The 18,067-nt window shown below is 36.4% G+C and overlaps 2 protein-coding genes across 3 annotated transcripts in view; both read left to right on the top strand.

Moving 5' to 3' along the window:
• The first annotated feature begins 6,686 nt into the window (after positions 1 to 6,686).
• LOC114151122 (cell number regulator 10-like) overlaps positions 6,687 to 18,067 on the top strand; it is a 29,601-nt gene continuing 18,220 nt past the window's right edge. Inside the window, exon 1 of one of the 2 annotated variants that reach the window (XM_028028113.1) lies at positions 6,687 to 6,813. The gene's annotated coding sequence lies outside the window, so the exon portion shown is untranslated. The remainder of the gene's footprint in view (positions 6,814 to 18,067) is intronic. The other variant, XM_028028116.1, reaches the window with a different exon arrangement.
• LOC114151123 (cornifelin homolog) lies at positions 9,878 to 16,443 on the top strand. The gene is made up of 6 exons (XM_028028118.1): positions 9,878 to 10,097; positions 11,648 to 11,836; positions 11,920 to 13,668; positions 15,107 to 15,204; positions 15,304 to 15,464; positions 15,541 to 16,443. The coding sequence occupies exons 3-6, from the start codon at positions 13,514 to 13,516 to the stop codon at positions 15,724 to 15,726; spliced, it is 600 nt and encodes a 199-aa protein (XP_027883919.1). The 5' UTR covers positions 9,878 to 10,097; positions 11,648 to 11,836; positions 11,920 to 13,513; the 3' UTR covers positions 15,727 to 16,443.

Below are 18,067 nucleotides of genomic sequence, written 5' to 3'. Positions count from 1 at the left end.
TAAAACAATCGTGGCCTTTGAACATCAGAATTTGCTTGGTACAGTTTATGATAGGATCCACTCCACCCTGTGTCTTAGCAGACATTTTTTTTATATATATATATAAGAAATTTAATACTGAGATGAAGGATGAAGAAAAAAAAGTTTACTTTTTAATGGTGGTGTGTTCATGTTTCTGTTTGATTAAAATGAAACTTTTTAAATATATGTAATTGACATCATATTAATATTACAGATTAATGTTTTTAAATATGTGGTTTTTCAATATAACTGCATTCAATAGTAAATATCTATTGATTGTTGTTATCTGTCTATAATTCTAGTTTCATTTCTTGGAGTAATTGTTGTTATTAAATAATTATTCCTGTCAACAGCAACAATCACAATTTCCTGGTTTTAATTCAGTTCAGTTCACATTTTGTATGTAATCAGCTCGTATATAATCATAAAGTTATTGTACTGTTGGGAAATTCAATTAACTTTGGAAGAGTTTTCCAAAGAGTTATTGTAATTTTGCTTAATGAACACAAGGTGGCAGTGTTTTCTAGACACTCCAACAAATGGGAGCCTACAGTTTTAAGTGTAATGATACAAGTTGTCTATGAATGTTGAACCTAATTTGGCAGCCAGGTGGTTCTATGAGCCAACCAGGAATGATCACGATATCAGACTGATGTTTGAGACCGTACAGTTGGATCCGATTTAAGAAATGGTGTTATGGGTTCTTGACTTTTTAAATATTTCTAATAGATCTAGCAATTTTTTTTTTAAAGATTAACTGCAAAGTAATAATTTGGTTACTTAAATTATGTGGCAATGAAGGATTTCAGAAAAAATTTTTACTTTGGAAAAGTTTTAACATTGTCTCATACAAGAGCAAACAGTTTTTTTAACCTAATATGGGACCCAAAAGTTCAAACAAACATGCAATTTAATTCTGATAATCAAAAAAATCAGCAGCTTACATTACATTCAAGACTTTGTCAGTGATTAAATTATCGGTATTACAGTATTAAATGAGTATGAAGATTTTGCCGAGGCCTGTTTTATCTCATCCAAAAAATGCAGCCTCACAGTACTGCATTTAACTCCTATCAGTACTGTGACAGGACTTACAGAAAGGGTTTTTTTGGAACACTGAGCACCAGAATATAAATAAATCATCTTCACAGAGATGGAAAGACATTTTTTTAGCTTTAGTTTCCCGTTAACAATGGTATCTTTTTTGATGAGGCATAATGTAAAACGTCACATGTGTCAAACTCAAAGCTTGGGGGCCAAATGTGATCTGCCACAACTTTTTATGTGACCATTTAGACTCTAGAGGGCCACATAAATAGAGTCTTCAACATGCTGCTTTAATAAACACTGATCGCTATACGTATTCCAATTTAAACAATAAAATGAAAAAAAACATATTATATACATATTATATATTAAAGTGGAAAGAGTAAAAAGAAAAAAATAATCATCACCATCTTTAAATATTATATCCGGAAGTTGTATATGCAAAACAAAACAGCAATTTCAACTACAAGGAACAGGAAATAAAATTTTGGAAAATTATGACATGTAAATCAATACGCTATTGATGTTTCTGGAAAAAATGTACCGACAATAGAGTTTCTCTTATTGCTGTGGTTGTTGAGGGGTTTTTTTGGCTAAACTCAACTGTTGAAAAGCATCTCATCATTTCAACCTGGAAAGACTCATACACAAAGAGTGGTATTAGAAAGTTTAATTGACAAATTAAAGTCTTTGGCGCTCGGACCCAGGAGGAAGACGTTGAGCTGGTACACACAGCCGCTGTGTTTGAAGATTAGAGACGTCTTCCCCCATTGGGCCCGGACACTGGTGGTGGAGAGGATGGTGAAGACTGAATGGACATTGAAGAAAACCACAAGCTGAAGGCGGAGGAGGGGTGGAGCAGTGACGTGGGGTCATCATGGAAAAATAATATATAATGATAAATAATTTATATTGCTATTTTCACCTTGTAGTTTGTACTATAAACTTGTAGTTTGTAGTATAAAAGCGATTTTATACAATAAAATCGCTGAATTTTCGCATTTTCCCATTCAAATGCTCGGAAGTGCAGCCGGTGAGGCAGCAGAGAGCTGAGCTTCACCTGGGATTACAACCTCTTGCTAACTGCTCTGGCTGCCATTCTACGAGAGCATGTTCCTCCTGTACGTTGAAAATAAAATGGTAAAAAAAAGCATTTAATATATGAACTGATCTTCCATAATTGAGCTTATTTATATAATGTTCAGTGTTTTTTGTCACCAACGTGTTTCGTGTGCTGAGGAGCGATCATAAATGGCAGCGAACAGATTCGAGGTGAGGCAGGCAGTTCTCTTGCCTCATGGCAGGGGGCGCTCATGATCCCAGACATTGTGATTCCACAACTGCAGAGTAAGATACAGTAACAGCGAGCTAACCATACAGTCAAGTGCACCGATATATTTAGAGTTTTCTCCTCGTACCACAGGAATCACTTATTAATAATCACAAAATAAACATTAAGCCTAAAAGCAGAGTAGCGTAACATATTGAATGTTCTGTCCTTTGTGTAGGAAATATCTGAGTGTTTTGAGTTGTACTTTAACGTTTTTTCCCTTTGCTGTGGAGGTGAGATGAATAGAGTCTACCAGTTTGAATTTACGCCTGGGCTTCATATCACAAACATTCTGTGGCATCATTCTGAAGTGATTGCCAGACTTTTGAACGTGGACAGAAGCTTATAACAATTTGTCAGTAACATTTTGCTATTTTCTAACTAAATCTTGACAGCTTTTAGTAGCGTTTATAAAATTATAAAATAGTGGGGTGCTGTGGTGGCGCAGGGGCAAAGCATGATCCACGTTGAGGCCTTAGTCCTTGTAGCGGTGGTCGTAGGTTAGATTCCCGGCCTGGCGACGTTTGCCGCATTTCTTCCCCCTCTCTGATTACCCTGTTTCCTGTCAAACTACTTTCAAATAAAGGCCACTAGAGCCAACAAAACCTTTAAAAAAAAATAAAAAATTATAAAATAGCGATACATTTATCGTATTGTTTATCATTTATATTGAATACATTCCTTATAAGAATTTGCATTGATCATCTTGATAAATTTAAGTTATGTTTAAATAAAAAACAAACCTGACAGTATTATTGGAAATGTTAATTTTATTATTTTCTATACTGTTTGTTTTGTGAGAGCATCAGCAAACATAAGTAAATTTTAAAAATATGATTAAATACATTTACTGTGTGCAGTTTAGTGAAATATCTTAACCATCTTTAAGGAAGTAGCTTCCCAAAGAAGCCTTTTTCAAAAAAGGATGTTTTTCCAGAGCAGTATTTGTGTTTGTAGCGCCATGAATGCTGTGCCACGCAGTCACAGCCAGTTACCTAAAAGTATTAAATAGTTTTTAATAATCCTTTCCGTTATCACAATAGTATCACAAAATACTGTGATAAAATACTGGGTGACCCTACCAGGGGCATGAAGCCCCAGACAGCATAGCTCCTAGGATCATTGGGGCACTCAAATCCCTCCACCACGATAAGGTGTCAGGGAGGAAGTTCACCAACAGGTGAACGCATCACCCAGTCCTTAAAGTCAGAGGTGGAAATTAGCAGCCGCCACTGGCCAAATGAGGGCAAAAGTATGAAGTCGCGTGTAAATCGGAGGCACTGTGGCGGGTTGACAATTTGAACAGAAAAAAAAAAGCTGCATTCAGTTTGAACTTCTGTCCAGGGGAGGACTGACCGTCTGGAGTCCAGACTGGTGTACATAATGTCCATATTTGGCGGCCCTATGCTATCATAATTTAACAAAAAAATTATATTAAATCTAATTTTTATCGACCGCGACAGCCCATTGGTTGATTTTATTGACGGACATTGGGCTTATCCAATGAAATCCCTCATTCCTCCTTGGTACGCCCCTCCTTTCTAAGTTTATAAATAGAGCCATTTTAGCTAACGGTTGCTGCTAACCAGAGTTCGAGAAAATGAGCGGATACGAGACGGGGCGAGTCAGAAAAACTATGACAAAAGCTAAAAAGCGCATAAGCCCATTCAGAAAAATATGTCAAACTAACTGATATGTTAATTACCACGCTAACTTTGATCATTGGAGGAGATTCAGTAGGAGAGGGAATTAGCGATTCAGGGGCTTTATTATTGTCGGAGGAGGATGATGAGAGAGACGTGACCAGTGACAGATTGAGGAAGAGTTCAGGTTAGCTGCTGCTGCCCGGTAAGAAGGAGTGAAAATGTTCATAAAGAAAACGTTTCATGCAGGCAGGCAGGTGTGTGTGAGGGGGAAGCTAACACTAAGCCAGGTAGTCAGAAAAACTCTGGAGTAGCACAAGAATGATGATGGCCCGAGGAATTAATAATGAACACGTTCTGAGATATTTTAGCAATAATTGTTAATTTCAATAGAAAATGTAATAAGGGAAAACAAATAAAACAGTAAGAAAACAGCTATTGATTCAATTTAAAAATATTGTAAAAATTACTAGACACATCTTTAATAAATACTATCAGGGACAGATGTTGCCAAAATTTGGAAATGTTAAAAATATGATTGCAACAATGTTAGGGTTATGTAGTTAAAGTTTACTGTTAGTAATTACTTCAAATTAACTTATTGCATTACAACCCTGTTGAGGTGTCCATGCTTTATGTTAAATTATTCTGTATATGTACATCTGTATGGTAAACTTATTGTCAGTAAATTGGTTTTCATAGAGTTAAGAATAAATCATACATTTTCTTTAATTTGCTTGTACTTGTGGGGTTTGTAATCGAAAGAAAGAAAAAAAAAACAGTGGCTGGTGAAATGTATAAGTGGCTGGTAAAAAAATTTCTCTACCAGGCGCTGTGGCTGGTGGAGAAATTTTTTATTTCCACCCCTGCCTAAAGTGCTTAAACTGGTTGACTTGATTGATTGTCTAGTGCTTGAGGCAGGTATTTGTGCATCTGGACTAAGAACAAAAAGTTCATGAGTTCATCTGACATTTTTACACAAGGCCAAACACAATTCAGTTTAAGCCAAAGCCACTAAAATTTTCTCTTGAACTCCTTTAATATAATATAGTGCCTGTGGCAGACTGAATACAATATCCACATTATTTTAAAAGTTGCACTGGAACATGCGTCCCAGCAGCAGCATCCCCATTTGCCTGCAGATTTGCATGTCACCTTTACATATGGGCTTGGCTCAGGTGATCTAGTTTGTCGTCACATTAAAAACAGAAGATTTAGTGTGAAAAAGAAGTGCTGGTAGTATTCAAACAGACTGCACTTGTTCAAAGTTGGATGAAGAAATGTTCTAAATGTATTACTTTTAGTGAATAGAACATTTATTACAGTCTGAAGAATGTTAACTAAAATTGCAGGTGTCTTGAGAAAGTCTTCTAAGCTCTTTCTTGTTTTATATTTTTAACTTGGGAAGAAAAACAGTAAATGAAAGGATGCATCCATCCATCCATCCATCCATTGCCATTATTATGCACGCATGTGAGAATTGGGTCTTCTGGCAAAACTTTATTCTTTAGGTATAACAAAGTGAAAATTAAATATTGCAAAAGGGCAGAAAATTTAGTGATACTTAATAAAAGAAGCATTTAAAGATGCAATCAGAATTTTACACATGTGCCACGTTCAAGAATATCAGATTACTTTCCGATTTTCTTTCGCTTAGTTAAACTAATTTTTTTTCATGGTGGAAGGATTATAAAATGTACAGCTAGGATGATTTTAAACAAGATCTGGAGGCATGCCACTCAGTTGATATTTGGAACAAGCCTCATGCTTTCCATATAAAGTTTAGCTTGGCTAACCCTGGTTAGCCAATACAAACACAATACATACAAACACTAGCTAACTTAAAATAACTTGGAGGAGAAATGAAAAAGTACAAAAATACTAGGTTACTGATACTTACTTAGTCTTCAGTCTGTCAAAAAACACTGCTGTGCCTTCACCTGGGCACAACCACAAGTGAGCTAAATATTACTAACATAATTTCCCTAGGTGAGTTTATCTCAATGTTTTCTCTAAAAAACAACAAGCATGTTGTCATATACTATTAAAATCAAAAGTCAAAGATAAAAGATACAGATCCATGTCTGAATCTATCTGCACAAATGTAGAAGGGTTCATGATTTCATATAAGTGGCAGCAATGAAAATAGCATAATGTATTTAATCTTTAATGCTGGATGGACTGAATTTATACAGTGCTTCACTAACCACTCAAACTGCTTCACACTAGAGTGACACATATTTTATACACCAATAAACAGATTGGTGTATAACGTTTACTTTTACATAATAAGACTTAGCAGCAGTGAATGGGATGGATCTTTTCTTTGACGCTGGAACGGCTTCCAGGGGTTAAGAGTCACGTTGACATTTCAGACCCACAACTTTCAGACTGCAAGACAACCTTTCCACCCACTGAGCCACAGTAGACAATATTTTCAGTCATAAATCAACTAAAATAAAGGAGTATCAGCTTAATTTGTGTTTTGGAGTTTTAAAGCGAAACTCCAGAAAGCCACTCGTCCAAGTCAAAAGGCAAATGAATGGTAGCAACTGGAATGTGTATGCAAATGTTGTACAGTCCCCAAATATTTAGGAAAGATTAGCATATTTCCAAAACATAAAGCTTAGAGTTTGTTTGCATTTTCCTCAATGTTCTGAATGAGTCAGGAAAGACTACACCTTACACAACCAGTTTTCTATCAACACACCTCCAAGCAATAGCAAGATTTTGAATAACTAAGATTTGGACGACAGTCTGCAAATTCGTCAGGTAAAACTTTATTTGATTATTGGAAAGTTCGATGTATTTTTAAAATATATAAACTGTTTTGTTATAAATAAGATTTTTGTATTGCAAGACACAAAGCTATTTCCATACACAGAAAAAAATACATTGCTGCATAGCTTTGACTGTCCTCATTAGTGATGAAGACATTATTGAATGTCATAACTAATAAAAGACAGTGAGAATGGCATGTTTAGAACTATCACCTAATAAAAGTGTTAGGGTATTTATAAACAAAAATGTATTATATGATCAAACCGCTTTTACATAATATAGAGCGGTAGCAATTATTTGAAATACTGGTAAAATTTTAGACTGAATGAATTCAGCAAAGATATGTTTCACCTTTGAAATGTTGTCACATGCATTAATTTGGAAGAATTTTTCTAATTTTTGCTTATTTGGGGATGCAGAAAAGTGTTGTAGTACATGCCTGCCAAGAATTGCATGCCCTGTCGCAGGAACACGCATTGCTTTAAACTCTTGCATATTGATGAGAAAACTACGGTGGCCCTGAGGTGCAAACCATTTCAACAAATTCAAAAACACAACAATATTAACAGAGCACAATTACAAATTACAACAACACAACAACATTAAGAACGCACAATTACAAAAACACATTAACGAAGCACAATTACAAATTACAAAAACACAACAACATTAACGAAGCACAATTACAAATGGTGAATTCTAGCGGTGAATTCTAGGGGTGCACCGGTTTATCGGCCAGTTGATTTATCAGCCCTGATTTCCTTAATTTTGGGAGATCGGTGATCGGCCGATACTGACATGTGAAGCCAATCTTATCCCCCAATCTTATCTACCTCAGCAAAGGTCTGAAAATCAGTCACTGTCCTCTTGTGCTCTGCTGTGTGAGAGGTTTGACTGATAGACCGGCCCACCAGGTCATGGTTGCAGTTAACAACCACTGTTGCCAAAAGCAACAGTGGTTGTTACAGTGACATTTCAGACAAAAAATGTTTTATTCTCAATAAAGCAATAATATTGGTTTGCTACTAATTGTCAACACAAGTTTTAAAAAAATGTACTACGTTGATGTGCAGCGGAATTTGGTGTTTTGGTTCAGTTAAAAAAAAGGCGACCCTAAACTGCGCGCACCGACACCGATGCTGTTGTTTCTAAATCATTCTGCTGCTTGTGGGCTCAATGTTGGAGCTCAAGACGTAACCGACAGAATCCGGTTAAAGGATTTAACCGGATCAAAATAAAAGATCCTCCAGACTCAATACATAAAACGGAAGTATTTAATTATTTCTTGCGCGGCCCGGTACCAATTGGTCCACGAACCTTTACCGGTCCGCGGCCCGGGGGTTGGGGACCACTGCTTTATAGTACAAACCACAGGAAAATAGCAATATAAATTATCTTATTATTTATGATCTTTCCATGATGACAGCTGCCTTACCTGCCTCCCCTGACCGCAGGTCACTGAACTGTTTCCCCACAGTTAAAATGTGGTTTGTAATAAAATGGAACAAACCACAAGAAAGCTCTGAAGTTGCAGGATGCTTCTGCTAAACAGTAACCATAGAGACAATATAAGGAATAAATTGTCAACCAAATTAGAAAAACAGTAATGGACCTTAAATATCTTATGTAGTAGCTTGTAATCTTTCTGTCAGTATGTTTAAATTCCCAACAGTTTTCAGTTATAAATATTTATTATTGACAATAATAAACAAATACTCATCTGAAAGTGTTGATTAGCTCTACTCAAAAGGTGTCAGCCCAGGACTCTGACATTTGTTGTTCTGAGGATTTTTGTTGCATTATCAACCTATAGGTGGCAGTGAGTTGAAAATTAATCAGTACCTCCAGCAGTCTGCGACACACAGCAACCACTATTAAAACTGTCTTAATTTAGCTAAATGTTTCAGGAGATTATTAACTGGAGAATAAAGAATAGATTGTGTGATTTTCAGTACTGAGTACTGGCTCTTTATTCTGAATGCTGAATACACTAATTTTACAGAGTGAGAGTTCACAGTTTGTGTCTCAGTTATAACATCTGATGGAAAAGAAACTTTTGACAGACTACTATAATTAAGAATATTAAGTTCTCTGCATCTTACTATTACTATAAGCAAAATTTAAAAAACAAAAATCTACAAATAAGTCAAACTTTTTCAGCGATAAAACAAGTGATAAATAAAAGGAAAGTTGATTTCAAAAACAAACACTGAAAGAGACTGTAGAAAAACTGCAGAAAATGAAACTGGGTCAAACATAACTGGTTCATGCAAAGATACAGGAAGAAATGTTTAAAGCCGGTTCGCCACCACGGGTGTGGCACACCATGGCAAAATGTGAGAAATGTCAACTACAATAAAAGATAATGGTGAAAAAAAAAGTTTTTCTCAGATGAAGAGAATATTTTCTTTCCCAGATCTGACCAATCATGTTCGAACTGCTGAACCTTCTTCTGTTGGCAGAATTGTCATTAAGAAAACTTACTAATTCAAAGAAGTCCCTGCTTCAGATGTCCTGTAGTCTCGCTTCTGACGTCTGTGTTAGTGACGACATTACAGAAGATTATCAATGAACAAGTTTGTTCATTGATAATGAACAAACTTGATCATTATCAATGCATACAAGCAGAGACAATGAATAGAGGATGCTGTTGTCACCCAGCCCTGATTCATATCATTACTATCCACATGCTGATAAATGTAATAAATGTGCAATATCACTCTTCTTGGATTATTCATCTGCATGTAATACAATCCAAGTGGATATCTCAGTAAAACAAAAATGATGGAAAAGGAAATAAATTAATTTTAGATTCACTGACATGCCTCTTTCATAGAAACAGAAACTTAATTCAGCCATCTGCTGTCAACCAATGCTGGGACTTCCTGGGAAATTAAATGTTCAGCTTCTTTGTTCATGTTTTATGAAGATGAAAACATCTTCATAAAATGTTTATGAAGGCATAAACATTTTATGCCTTCATAAAAGGCATAAAATGTCTTTTATGAGCCTTTTATGTATAAAAAAGGCATAAAAGTCTGTTTTATTGAGGTTCTCTTGATATATATACAGTATATATATATACTGTATATATGTATATATATTCAGTGTTTTGATTTTGAAATATTTAACTGCATGTGGACTTAGATTGAATGACCGATAGATCACAGGTACTGCAGCATGTTTTGTGAGTCACCAGACAAAGCAAACTTTTCCCTGAACTGCACATTCACTGATACCTACGGAGGTGCAAGGACCGTTTCCCGCAAGAGCAGGTAAATATTTCAGTATGCATGCCTGGCTAAACTTTTGTACACATACCTCTAAATGTATACATGTAAAAAATTATCTTTACTAGACAGTAAAGATGAAATACTTGCTAGATAAATTTATTATAGTTATTACAATTGTATTGTTTTAGAGTTATACTGTAACTTTGTATTTCAAATTGTTAAATGATTTAGTTTTTTGTAGTTCTGTGTCTGTCAGAAGGTAAAAGGTCAAGAGTAACAACGTGATTAAATTGCAATAGAACACATTAAAGGTTAGACATTAAGTTTAATTTTAGCTTATAGACAGAGATATCTGTGTACTTCAAAATAATCTTCAACATGTATCCGACTTTTGATTATCATCTCTGCTTTCAGTTACTATTAATTAAACGAAAATAAGTGAAAGTGATACAAAATGAAGATGTTAAGGTAGAAATTTCTTAAATTGCTTAGCTTGGAGCCCATTTAATTTTTAACATCACTTTGGCTTCTTTGAGCAATATTTACTTTTTAAGAGAGAAGAAAAATAGTTTCTGGTGACTAGTGTGGTATTTTTACTTCATCCTGTTGCTGAGCATTAAATTTCATTCTCTGTTCCTATGTTTGATTAATTTGCTTTACACACAGATTTCAGATTCTTTACATTTTAAATATAGATCTTTCAACCTATGTGTTTGACTATGTTACAAAATGAGATTCTAAAATTTCAATTGTGGAAACTGGTTGTTTTTGGATCGTTGCAGTGAAATTTTAAACAGACAACAGGATCTGTGTGAGGAGTGTGGATTGTAATCTGTTGGGTTTCTAAAGTTGACAAATAGCTATTTAGCTACTAAAACATCAAGGTACATCAAGGAGTCATCTCATCTGTTTAAAGATTCCTCTTTTAAGTCTTTAATCCCTAGTTGTTAATTAGTGTATGTTCAGCAAACTTGTTGAGCTAGCTTGTTGCATAAGATTAGCCATACTAATTGACAATAAACAGAAAAGAAAAGGGGACAAAATTCCTGAAGGACTTCTTTGCCCACAGTTTATTAAATCATGAAGTCTCATCGGCAGTAAGTCCATTGTTTCCTTAATTAATGTTCCAAGGTTGAATTTATTCTTGGTAAAAATGTTTAGAAAGTGAAACATTTGACAACAGTGTCTTTACCTCAAACAATAATCAGCTGAAATAGGACAGGTAGCATGATGTACCACAGGAGACACAATGGATTTCTATAGCAAAATAAATGCTATCAACTTTGATTCCTGCTGCATAGTCATCTTTGTCCCAAAATAAATTGTACATTTTTAGATATTGTGTTAGTGTGTTGTTTTGCAGAAAACCTTTGGGTTGATTCAGGTTTTCTCATCACGGAAGGTTATAGTTCAGAGTTTGTAGCCGGACTTCAGGACAGGATGGCAGAAACATCCCTAAACAAACGGTCTCTTTGACTGCTTTGAAGATGTCAATACTTTTAAGAGTGACAATTTTATTTTTGTTCAAATTATATAAATTAGCCCTCTAGGCACCTAAGACTATTTCATCACTATGTTTGTTTATTCCCCAGGTTGCTATGGCTTCTGGCGCTGCCCTTGCCTAGCCTGTACTGTTTCAGGAAGATTTGGAGAGAACTACTGTTTGCCTTTATGTGACATTCTGACTCCTTCTGTATGTGTAGCCTGTGGGGTTCCTATGGGTGCCCCCCGCTGCGGCATTGTCTATGAGGGCTTCCATTCGTAACAAATGTGGAATAGCGGTATGACATATTTTACACTCACCTAAACTAATTTTGATATAAAAGTGCACAGTTATGAAGAGTTTTCATGTGCTTGCTTTCAGGGTTCCCTCTTCAGAGACATATTCGCTTCCTGTTTCTGTGTCTGGTGCTCCTGGTGTCAGATGCACTGCAAGCTAAAGGAGCACATTCCTGTTGTTGTTGTGATGCAGCAGCCCATGACACCGCATGGTCCAACTGTGGTCAACGTGCATGCTAATCCTGTCATGATGGTCAATCCAAATTCTGCTCCACCACCTCGTGGTTTTCAAAATCCTGCTCAAGGCCCTGTTGGGTTTCCAAACGCTCCTCAAAGCCCTGCTTGGTTTCAAAGCCCGCCTCGATATACTGAAGGGTTTCAAAAGCCTCTTCCTGCTGGTTTTAATTCCTAGCAAAATTTAAGTTCCTCAGATCAGCCATAATGATATTGGTGTATATTGAGATTATTTACTTTATCCAAAAATGTCAGTTCACTCTCAATACCTCAATGAAAATCAAGAGTTTTGACTTTTACTTTGAGTTCATATCAATATTAACATTATTATAAACATTGTACGACTATCTCATCAATTTGAAATTAAAAAAAAGCATAACTCAATAACAAAAATAATGTATGTGACTGGACCTTATTGTTTGTTTCTAATTGACTCTGTAATGCAGCCTTATACACCCCACAAAAAATGACCAGATCAATTGACTTTTTTCTTAATCTAGGCTAAACACATCGTCTTTAATTACAATAAACAAAATCAATAACAAATACATTTATTTGTTTCTAGCCACCCATCCATTATCTTCCTCCACTTGGGCCAGCTTTTCCGGGGGAAACCTGGAAGAGTGAGCATGGTATAGCAGCCAGCTCAGAAACATAGTCCATGCAGTATGATTGGGTTTCGTTTGGGTCTCCAACCAGTGGGACATGCCCGGACTGGAACACCTCACATTGAAGTGTTCAGCCCTACCACATGACTGAGCATCAGACACCCTGCAGAGTAAGCCAATTTCAGCCTCTTGTGTGCACCTTGTTCTCTTGGTCACTGCCCAAAACTCATGACTAGATGGAAAGTAGGAAAGTAGATTGACCTGTAAATCAAAAGTTCTCCTTTTGGTTCAGCTCCCTCTCAACAGATCACAAAGACACACATAGCTGAATCTATCCTCTCTTTCACCATGTTGAACCCTATTGTACAGTCACCAAGATCAACAAGTATGCCCACTCCTGTACGGTGCCTTTGAGCAGGGTGAAAGAGTGCTCTATTTCGCAGCAACAGAATTAGTTTAATCACTTTAATCTTTAATGGCATGGACTGAATTTATGTAGTGTTTTACTAGTAAAATTTGCCCAATCTCACACCCATATTTTATACACCAATGCACAGATCAGTAGGCACATGTAAATGTGACAATGGAAATCTAATCAAACCCACCACTTTCAGATTGCAAGACAACTACTCCACCCACTGAGCCACAGTAAACTGCTTTCAGTCATATGTCAACTAGAACGATAGCAAAGGAGTCTGTTTAATTTGTGTTCTGAGGTTTTAAAGCGAAAGTTAAGATTACAAATCCTGCAAGTCAAAAGGCAAATGAACTGCAGCAACTGGATTGAGTATGCAAATGTTGCCCGATCCCTCAAGCATATGGAGGACAGATTAGCATATGTCCTCCATGTGCTTGAGGGACTGTGCAACATTAGAGTTTGGTATGGTCAGGGAATACCACACCTACACAACCAGTATTCTGTCAACTCGCCACCAAGTGATAGCAAGACTTTGGATAACGAAGATTTGGACCACAGTCTGTCGGTTTTTCAGGTAAACTTTTGCTTGGTTATTGGAAAGTTTGATACATTTTTAAAACATACACAAAAAACTGTTTTCTCATTAATTGGATTTCAGGATTACAAGACAGAAAGCTATTTCAATAATCAGAAATAATTACTGTTGAAAAGTTTTACCTTTCCGCATTAGTGATGAAGAGATTCTTGAATGTCATCACTTTTCGCAACTGACCAATCAGCCAGTACTCTGACAATACTGACAGTATGTCATAGAAAACACACTGCAGTCAGAGAGACAGCCGTCACCCAGAATATACAGAGGGCGAAATACAATTTATTACATCTCCAAAATCAAAAAGGAGTGTGGAATAATAAATGGATCATGGACTGCAGCCCACCTCAAGTCCAGTTGAATGAAACTGATAGACTGGAACTACCATGTTAGTCAGCAGCATGAAGGTAACATCCCAGTTTTTGTCATAATGATACTTACTGATAGCTCCGTGCTATCGACTCACGGCTGACGGCTAAGCATCAAATAAACACAACTCAGTTAAATTAAAATAACAATGCTAAACAACTAATCATTTCCAGATCAATAAGTGAAGGTAGTTATGCTGGATTTTATGCATGTAGATTCCAACGATAGCTCTACGGCAGCATGAAAACAGACTGCGCTAACTGCTATATTGGCATTTAAACACTGTTTCATACTACTGTTTATTTCTAAGCATTTTCCTGAAGGCAGATTTTCACAAGCCAGTATTATTTAGGTAATTACTCACCCATTTTGTCCCGCAGCGTTCACACTTGTATCCAATCAGACTTTTTTGTCCCTCATTTGTCCTCTTGGGCTTTATTGCTGATTTCTCCGTTATTTCCCGCTAATAACCTTTCAGACCTGACGTAGGACTAGTTACAGAATTTTCTCACCTGCCGTCTTTGCCTCAGTGTTGGTTTATAAGGCAAAAATGACTCAAAAAATGTATAGGGTAACCATTGAGGTCTGTTAGTCTGCCTTAATAACAGTGTAGTTGTCGGAGGACTGCTCTACTTCCGCAAGGGGGCGGAGCCGGCGTCAAGTCAATTTTGACCATGTTTTAGACGAATCACTCATCAGCATGAGTGATTCAAATGAATGACATCAGGTGCAATACAAAGAGTCAGTCACTGACTCAATTATCCTTCTTAAAAGGATATACAAAATAAAAAGTAGACTAAATGAATTCAGTAATGATATGTTACATCCTTGAGCAATAAGAAATATTGACAAGCATTAATACTTGAGAATCTACCTCACCAAATACTTTTTTACTCTTACTTGAGTCATTTCTTGGATGGATGCTTCTTACTAGTACTTGAGTAAGAATATGTTGAAGTAGTGCTACTCTTCCTTGAATACAATTTACTCATCTCTGATTTGATGTCAATTAAAAATTTAACTGTTAAACTGTTTAATTTCCTGAATACAGTGAGGATTTAAAATCTAGGTTCTATCATCTGATGGCAGACCAACCCCTGACTGACTGGGATAGTGGTCTCTGTGACTGCGGCGAGGATGCACAAGCTTGTAAGAGTCTATCCTTGTTTCTTATACATCAACTACAAGGATTAAATGCTTATAATATCCCATGATTGCTGTGTTTCTGTGTGTTCACATGTTTTTCAGGTTGCTATGGTTTCTGGTGCGGGCCATGCCTTGCCTGCACTGTTTCAGGCAGATTTGGAGAGAACCGTTGTCTCCCCTTATGTGATATGTGTGTTGATAAAATGATCTCTCCAGCAGCCCTGTCTCTGAGAGTCGCCATGAGACACAAATATGGTATCAAGGTATGGTAAGATGACATGTGAATGACATACAGTACATGCCCGACAAATAAAACTGACTCATTGTGTTCCTTTGTAGGGTTCCCTTTGCGAGGACATTGCTGTGTCCTGCTGCTGCCCAACGTGTGTCTGGTGTCAGATGTATCGCGAATTAAAATATCGCAAAAAGTCCCCCGTTGTCATCAACATGCAGGTGCAACCTTATGTCAACATGCAGCCTCATCCAATGATGGCAGTTCCTGCTCAGCCTGTTTTCGACAGATAAGCAGAAATTATCCAGGCTTCCTTTCGATTTTCATCATCATCACAATATTTAACATTATCACCAACTTTGCGAGATATTTTAAGTTTATGTATCCTAGTTTGGACTAAATAAATAAGTTCAGCAAGATCTAGAGAAATTCATCCAGGCGTTTATCTTTGGTCGCATTGATTACTGCAACAGTGTCTTGACAGATCTGCCTAAAAAAATCATTCTGACAGCTGCAGCTGATCGAGAACACTGCTCCTCGTGTTCCCATTAAAACCATTAAGATAGAGCAAATCACCCAGTCCCTAAAGTCCTTAAACTGGCTCCCTGTAGCTCAGAGAATAGACTTTAAAATACTACCAGACCTCTCAGGTCTTCTGTTCATGGTCTGCTCTGCATCCCCAGAACTTGAACCAAACAGAAAGAAGCAGCATTCGGCTTCTATGCACCACAAATCTGGAATAAACTTCCAGAAAAGTACAAAACAGCTGAAACAATGAGTTCCTGTAAATCTAGACTAAAAACCCATTTGTTTAGAATTGCTTTTGAAACATCATAATATCAAACATTTATCAACATTCCTATGTGTAATGATGACACTTGACAAAATGTAGCTCTTCAATTGTTGACTGTATGTTCTTTGACTTTTAATTTTTGTGTTTTTATGATGTAAAGTACTTTCAACTACTTTGTTTCTAAAACATTCCATGCAAATAAACTTGATTGACTTGATTGGTTGTCTAGTTCTTGAGGCAGGTATTTGTTCATTTGGACTAACAACAAGTAGTTCATGAGTTCATCTGACATTCTTACACAAGGTCAAGGTCTTACACAAAATACCTACATGGGCTAGAAAGTTGTAAGTTTACCAACTAAACCTTTTACAGCATTTATAATTATAAATTAGAAAAACAGTGACAAAAAGTAACCATTGAATTTATCTGCTGGAAAGTGAACATTTTCTTTTAAACACAATTCAGTTTAAGCCAAAGTCACTAAAATTTTCTCTTGAACTCCTTTAATATAATATAGTGCCTGTGGCAGACTGAATACAATATCCACATTATTTTAAAAGTTGCACTGGAACATGCGTCCCAGCAGCAGCATCCCCATTTGCCTGCAGATTTGCATGTCACCTTTACATATGGGCTTGGCTCAAGTGATCTAGTTTGTCGTCACATTAAAAACAGAGGATTTAGTGTGAAAAAAAGTGCTGGTAGTATACAAATAGTCTATGCACTTGTTTAAAGTGGGATGAAGAAATGTTCTAAATGTATTATTTTTAGTGAATAGAACATTTATTACAGTCTGAAGAATGTTAACTAAAATTTCAGGTGTCTGGAAAAAGTCTTCTAAGCACTTTCTTGTTTTATGTTAGGTGTAGCATAATAATGTGTATTAAAATACATTTTTAACTTGGGAAGAAAAACATTAAATGAAAGGATCATTACTATGCATTCATCCATCCATTATCATGCACGCATGTGGGAATTTTTTTGAGAGCATTATCTTACCAGTGATCTCCCGGAAAAAAGGAAACTTGACAGTCACACAATGAATTTCTTTAGTTTGGACCTTCTGGCACAACTTTATCCTTTAGGTATAACAAAGTGAAAATTAAATATTGCAAAAGTGCAGAACATTTTGTGAAACTTCATAAAACCAGCATTTACAGATACAGTCAGAATTTTACACATGTGCCATGTTCAAGAATATCACATTACTTTCCAGTTTTCATTGGCTTAGTTAAACTATTTTTTTACAAGGTGGAAGGATTATAAAACATACAGCTAGAATGATTTTAAGCTAGATCTGGAGTCTTCGCATCCCCAGAGACAATTGTGAAAGGTCCAAGTAGCCACTTGAGGCTGAAGAGCCACATGATGCAGATCCCTGAACACATTTAAGCAGCACAGCAACATTTAGAAATGCAAAAGGAGTTGTGATTAACAAAACCTCATATTTGTTCAAACTGTGTGTATTTAGGTTTCGACTTTAACTAAAACATGTTGATGCCGGTGAATAAGAACAAACCAGTTTGTGATTATTCCTTCACAGTTTCTCAATCATGGAAGCTAAGTTTTTGCTTTGCAGCTAAAGGGTTCCAGGTCTGACCTTTCTGGGTCTTTATACATGACGTTTGTATGTTTTCCAATATGTCTATTGGTTCTCTGGGTATTCTGGCTTCCACCCACAGTCCAAAAACATGATTCTTAACCTAACTGTGCTAGTTTAATTGGTTACTCTAAACTGTCCTAAGTCTGAGTGAGTGCAGCATGGCTGTTTGTTGTGTGTGTCTCATTGCTTCCCATGGGATGGACTGGCAGTCTTCTGGAGACAGACACCAACTTAGAGT

The sequence above is a fragment of the Xiphophorus couchianus genome, chromosome 9, assembly GCF_001444195.1.
Source record: "Xiphophorus couchianus chromosome 9, X_couchianus-1.0, whole genome shotgun sequence".
Taxonomy (NCBI): domain Eukaryota; kingdom Metazoa; phylum Chordata; class Actinopteri; order Cyprinodontiformes; family Poeciliidae; genus Xiphophorus; species Xiphophorus couchianus.
This window is presented reverse-complemented; position numbering and strand designations above follow the sequence as displayed.

Coding starts and splice junctions, on each gene's coding strand:
- LOC114151123 (XM_028028118.1), top strand. CDS start 13,514: ATGTCCTCCATGTGCTTGAGGGACTGTGCAACATTAGAGTTTGGTATG. Junction 15,205..15,303: donor CGGCGAGGATGCACAAGCTT/GTAAGAGTCTAT, acceptor CATGTTTTTCAG/GTTGCTATGGTTTCTGGTGC. Junction 15,465..15,540: donor GACACAAATATGGTATCAAG/GTATGGTAAGAT, acceptor GTTCCTTTGTAG/GGTTCCCTTTGCGAGGACAT.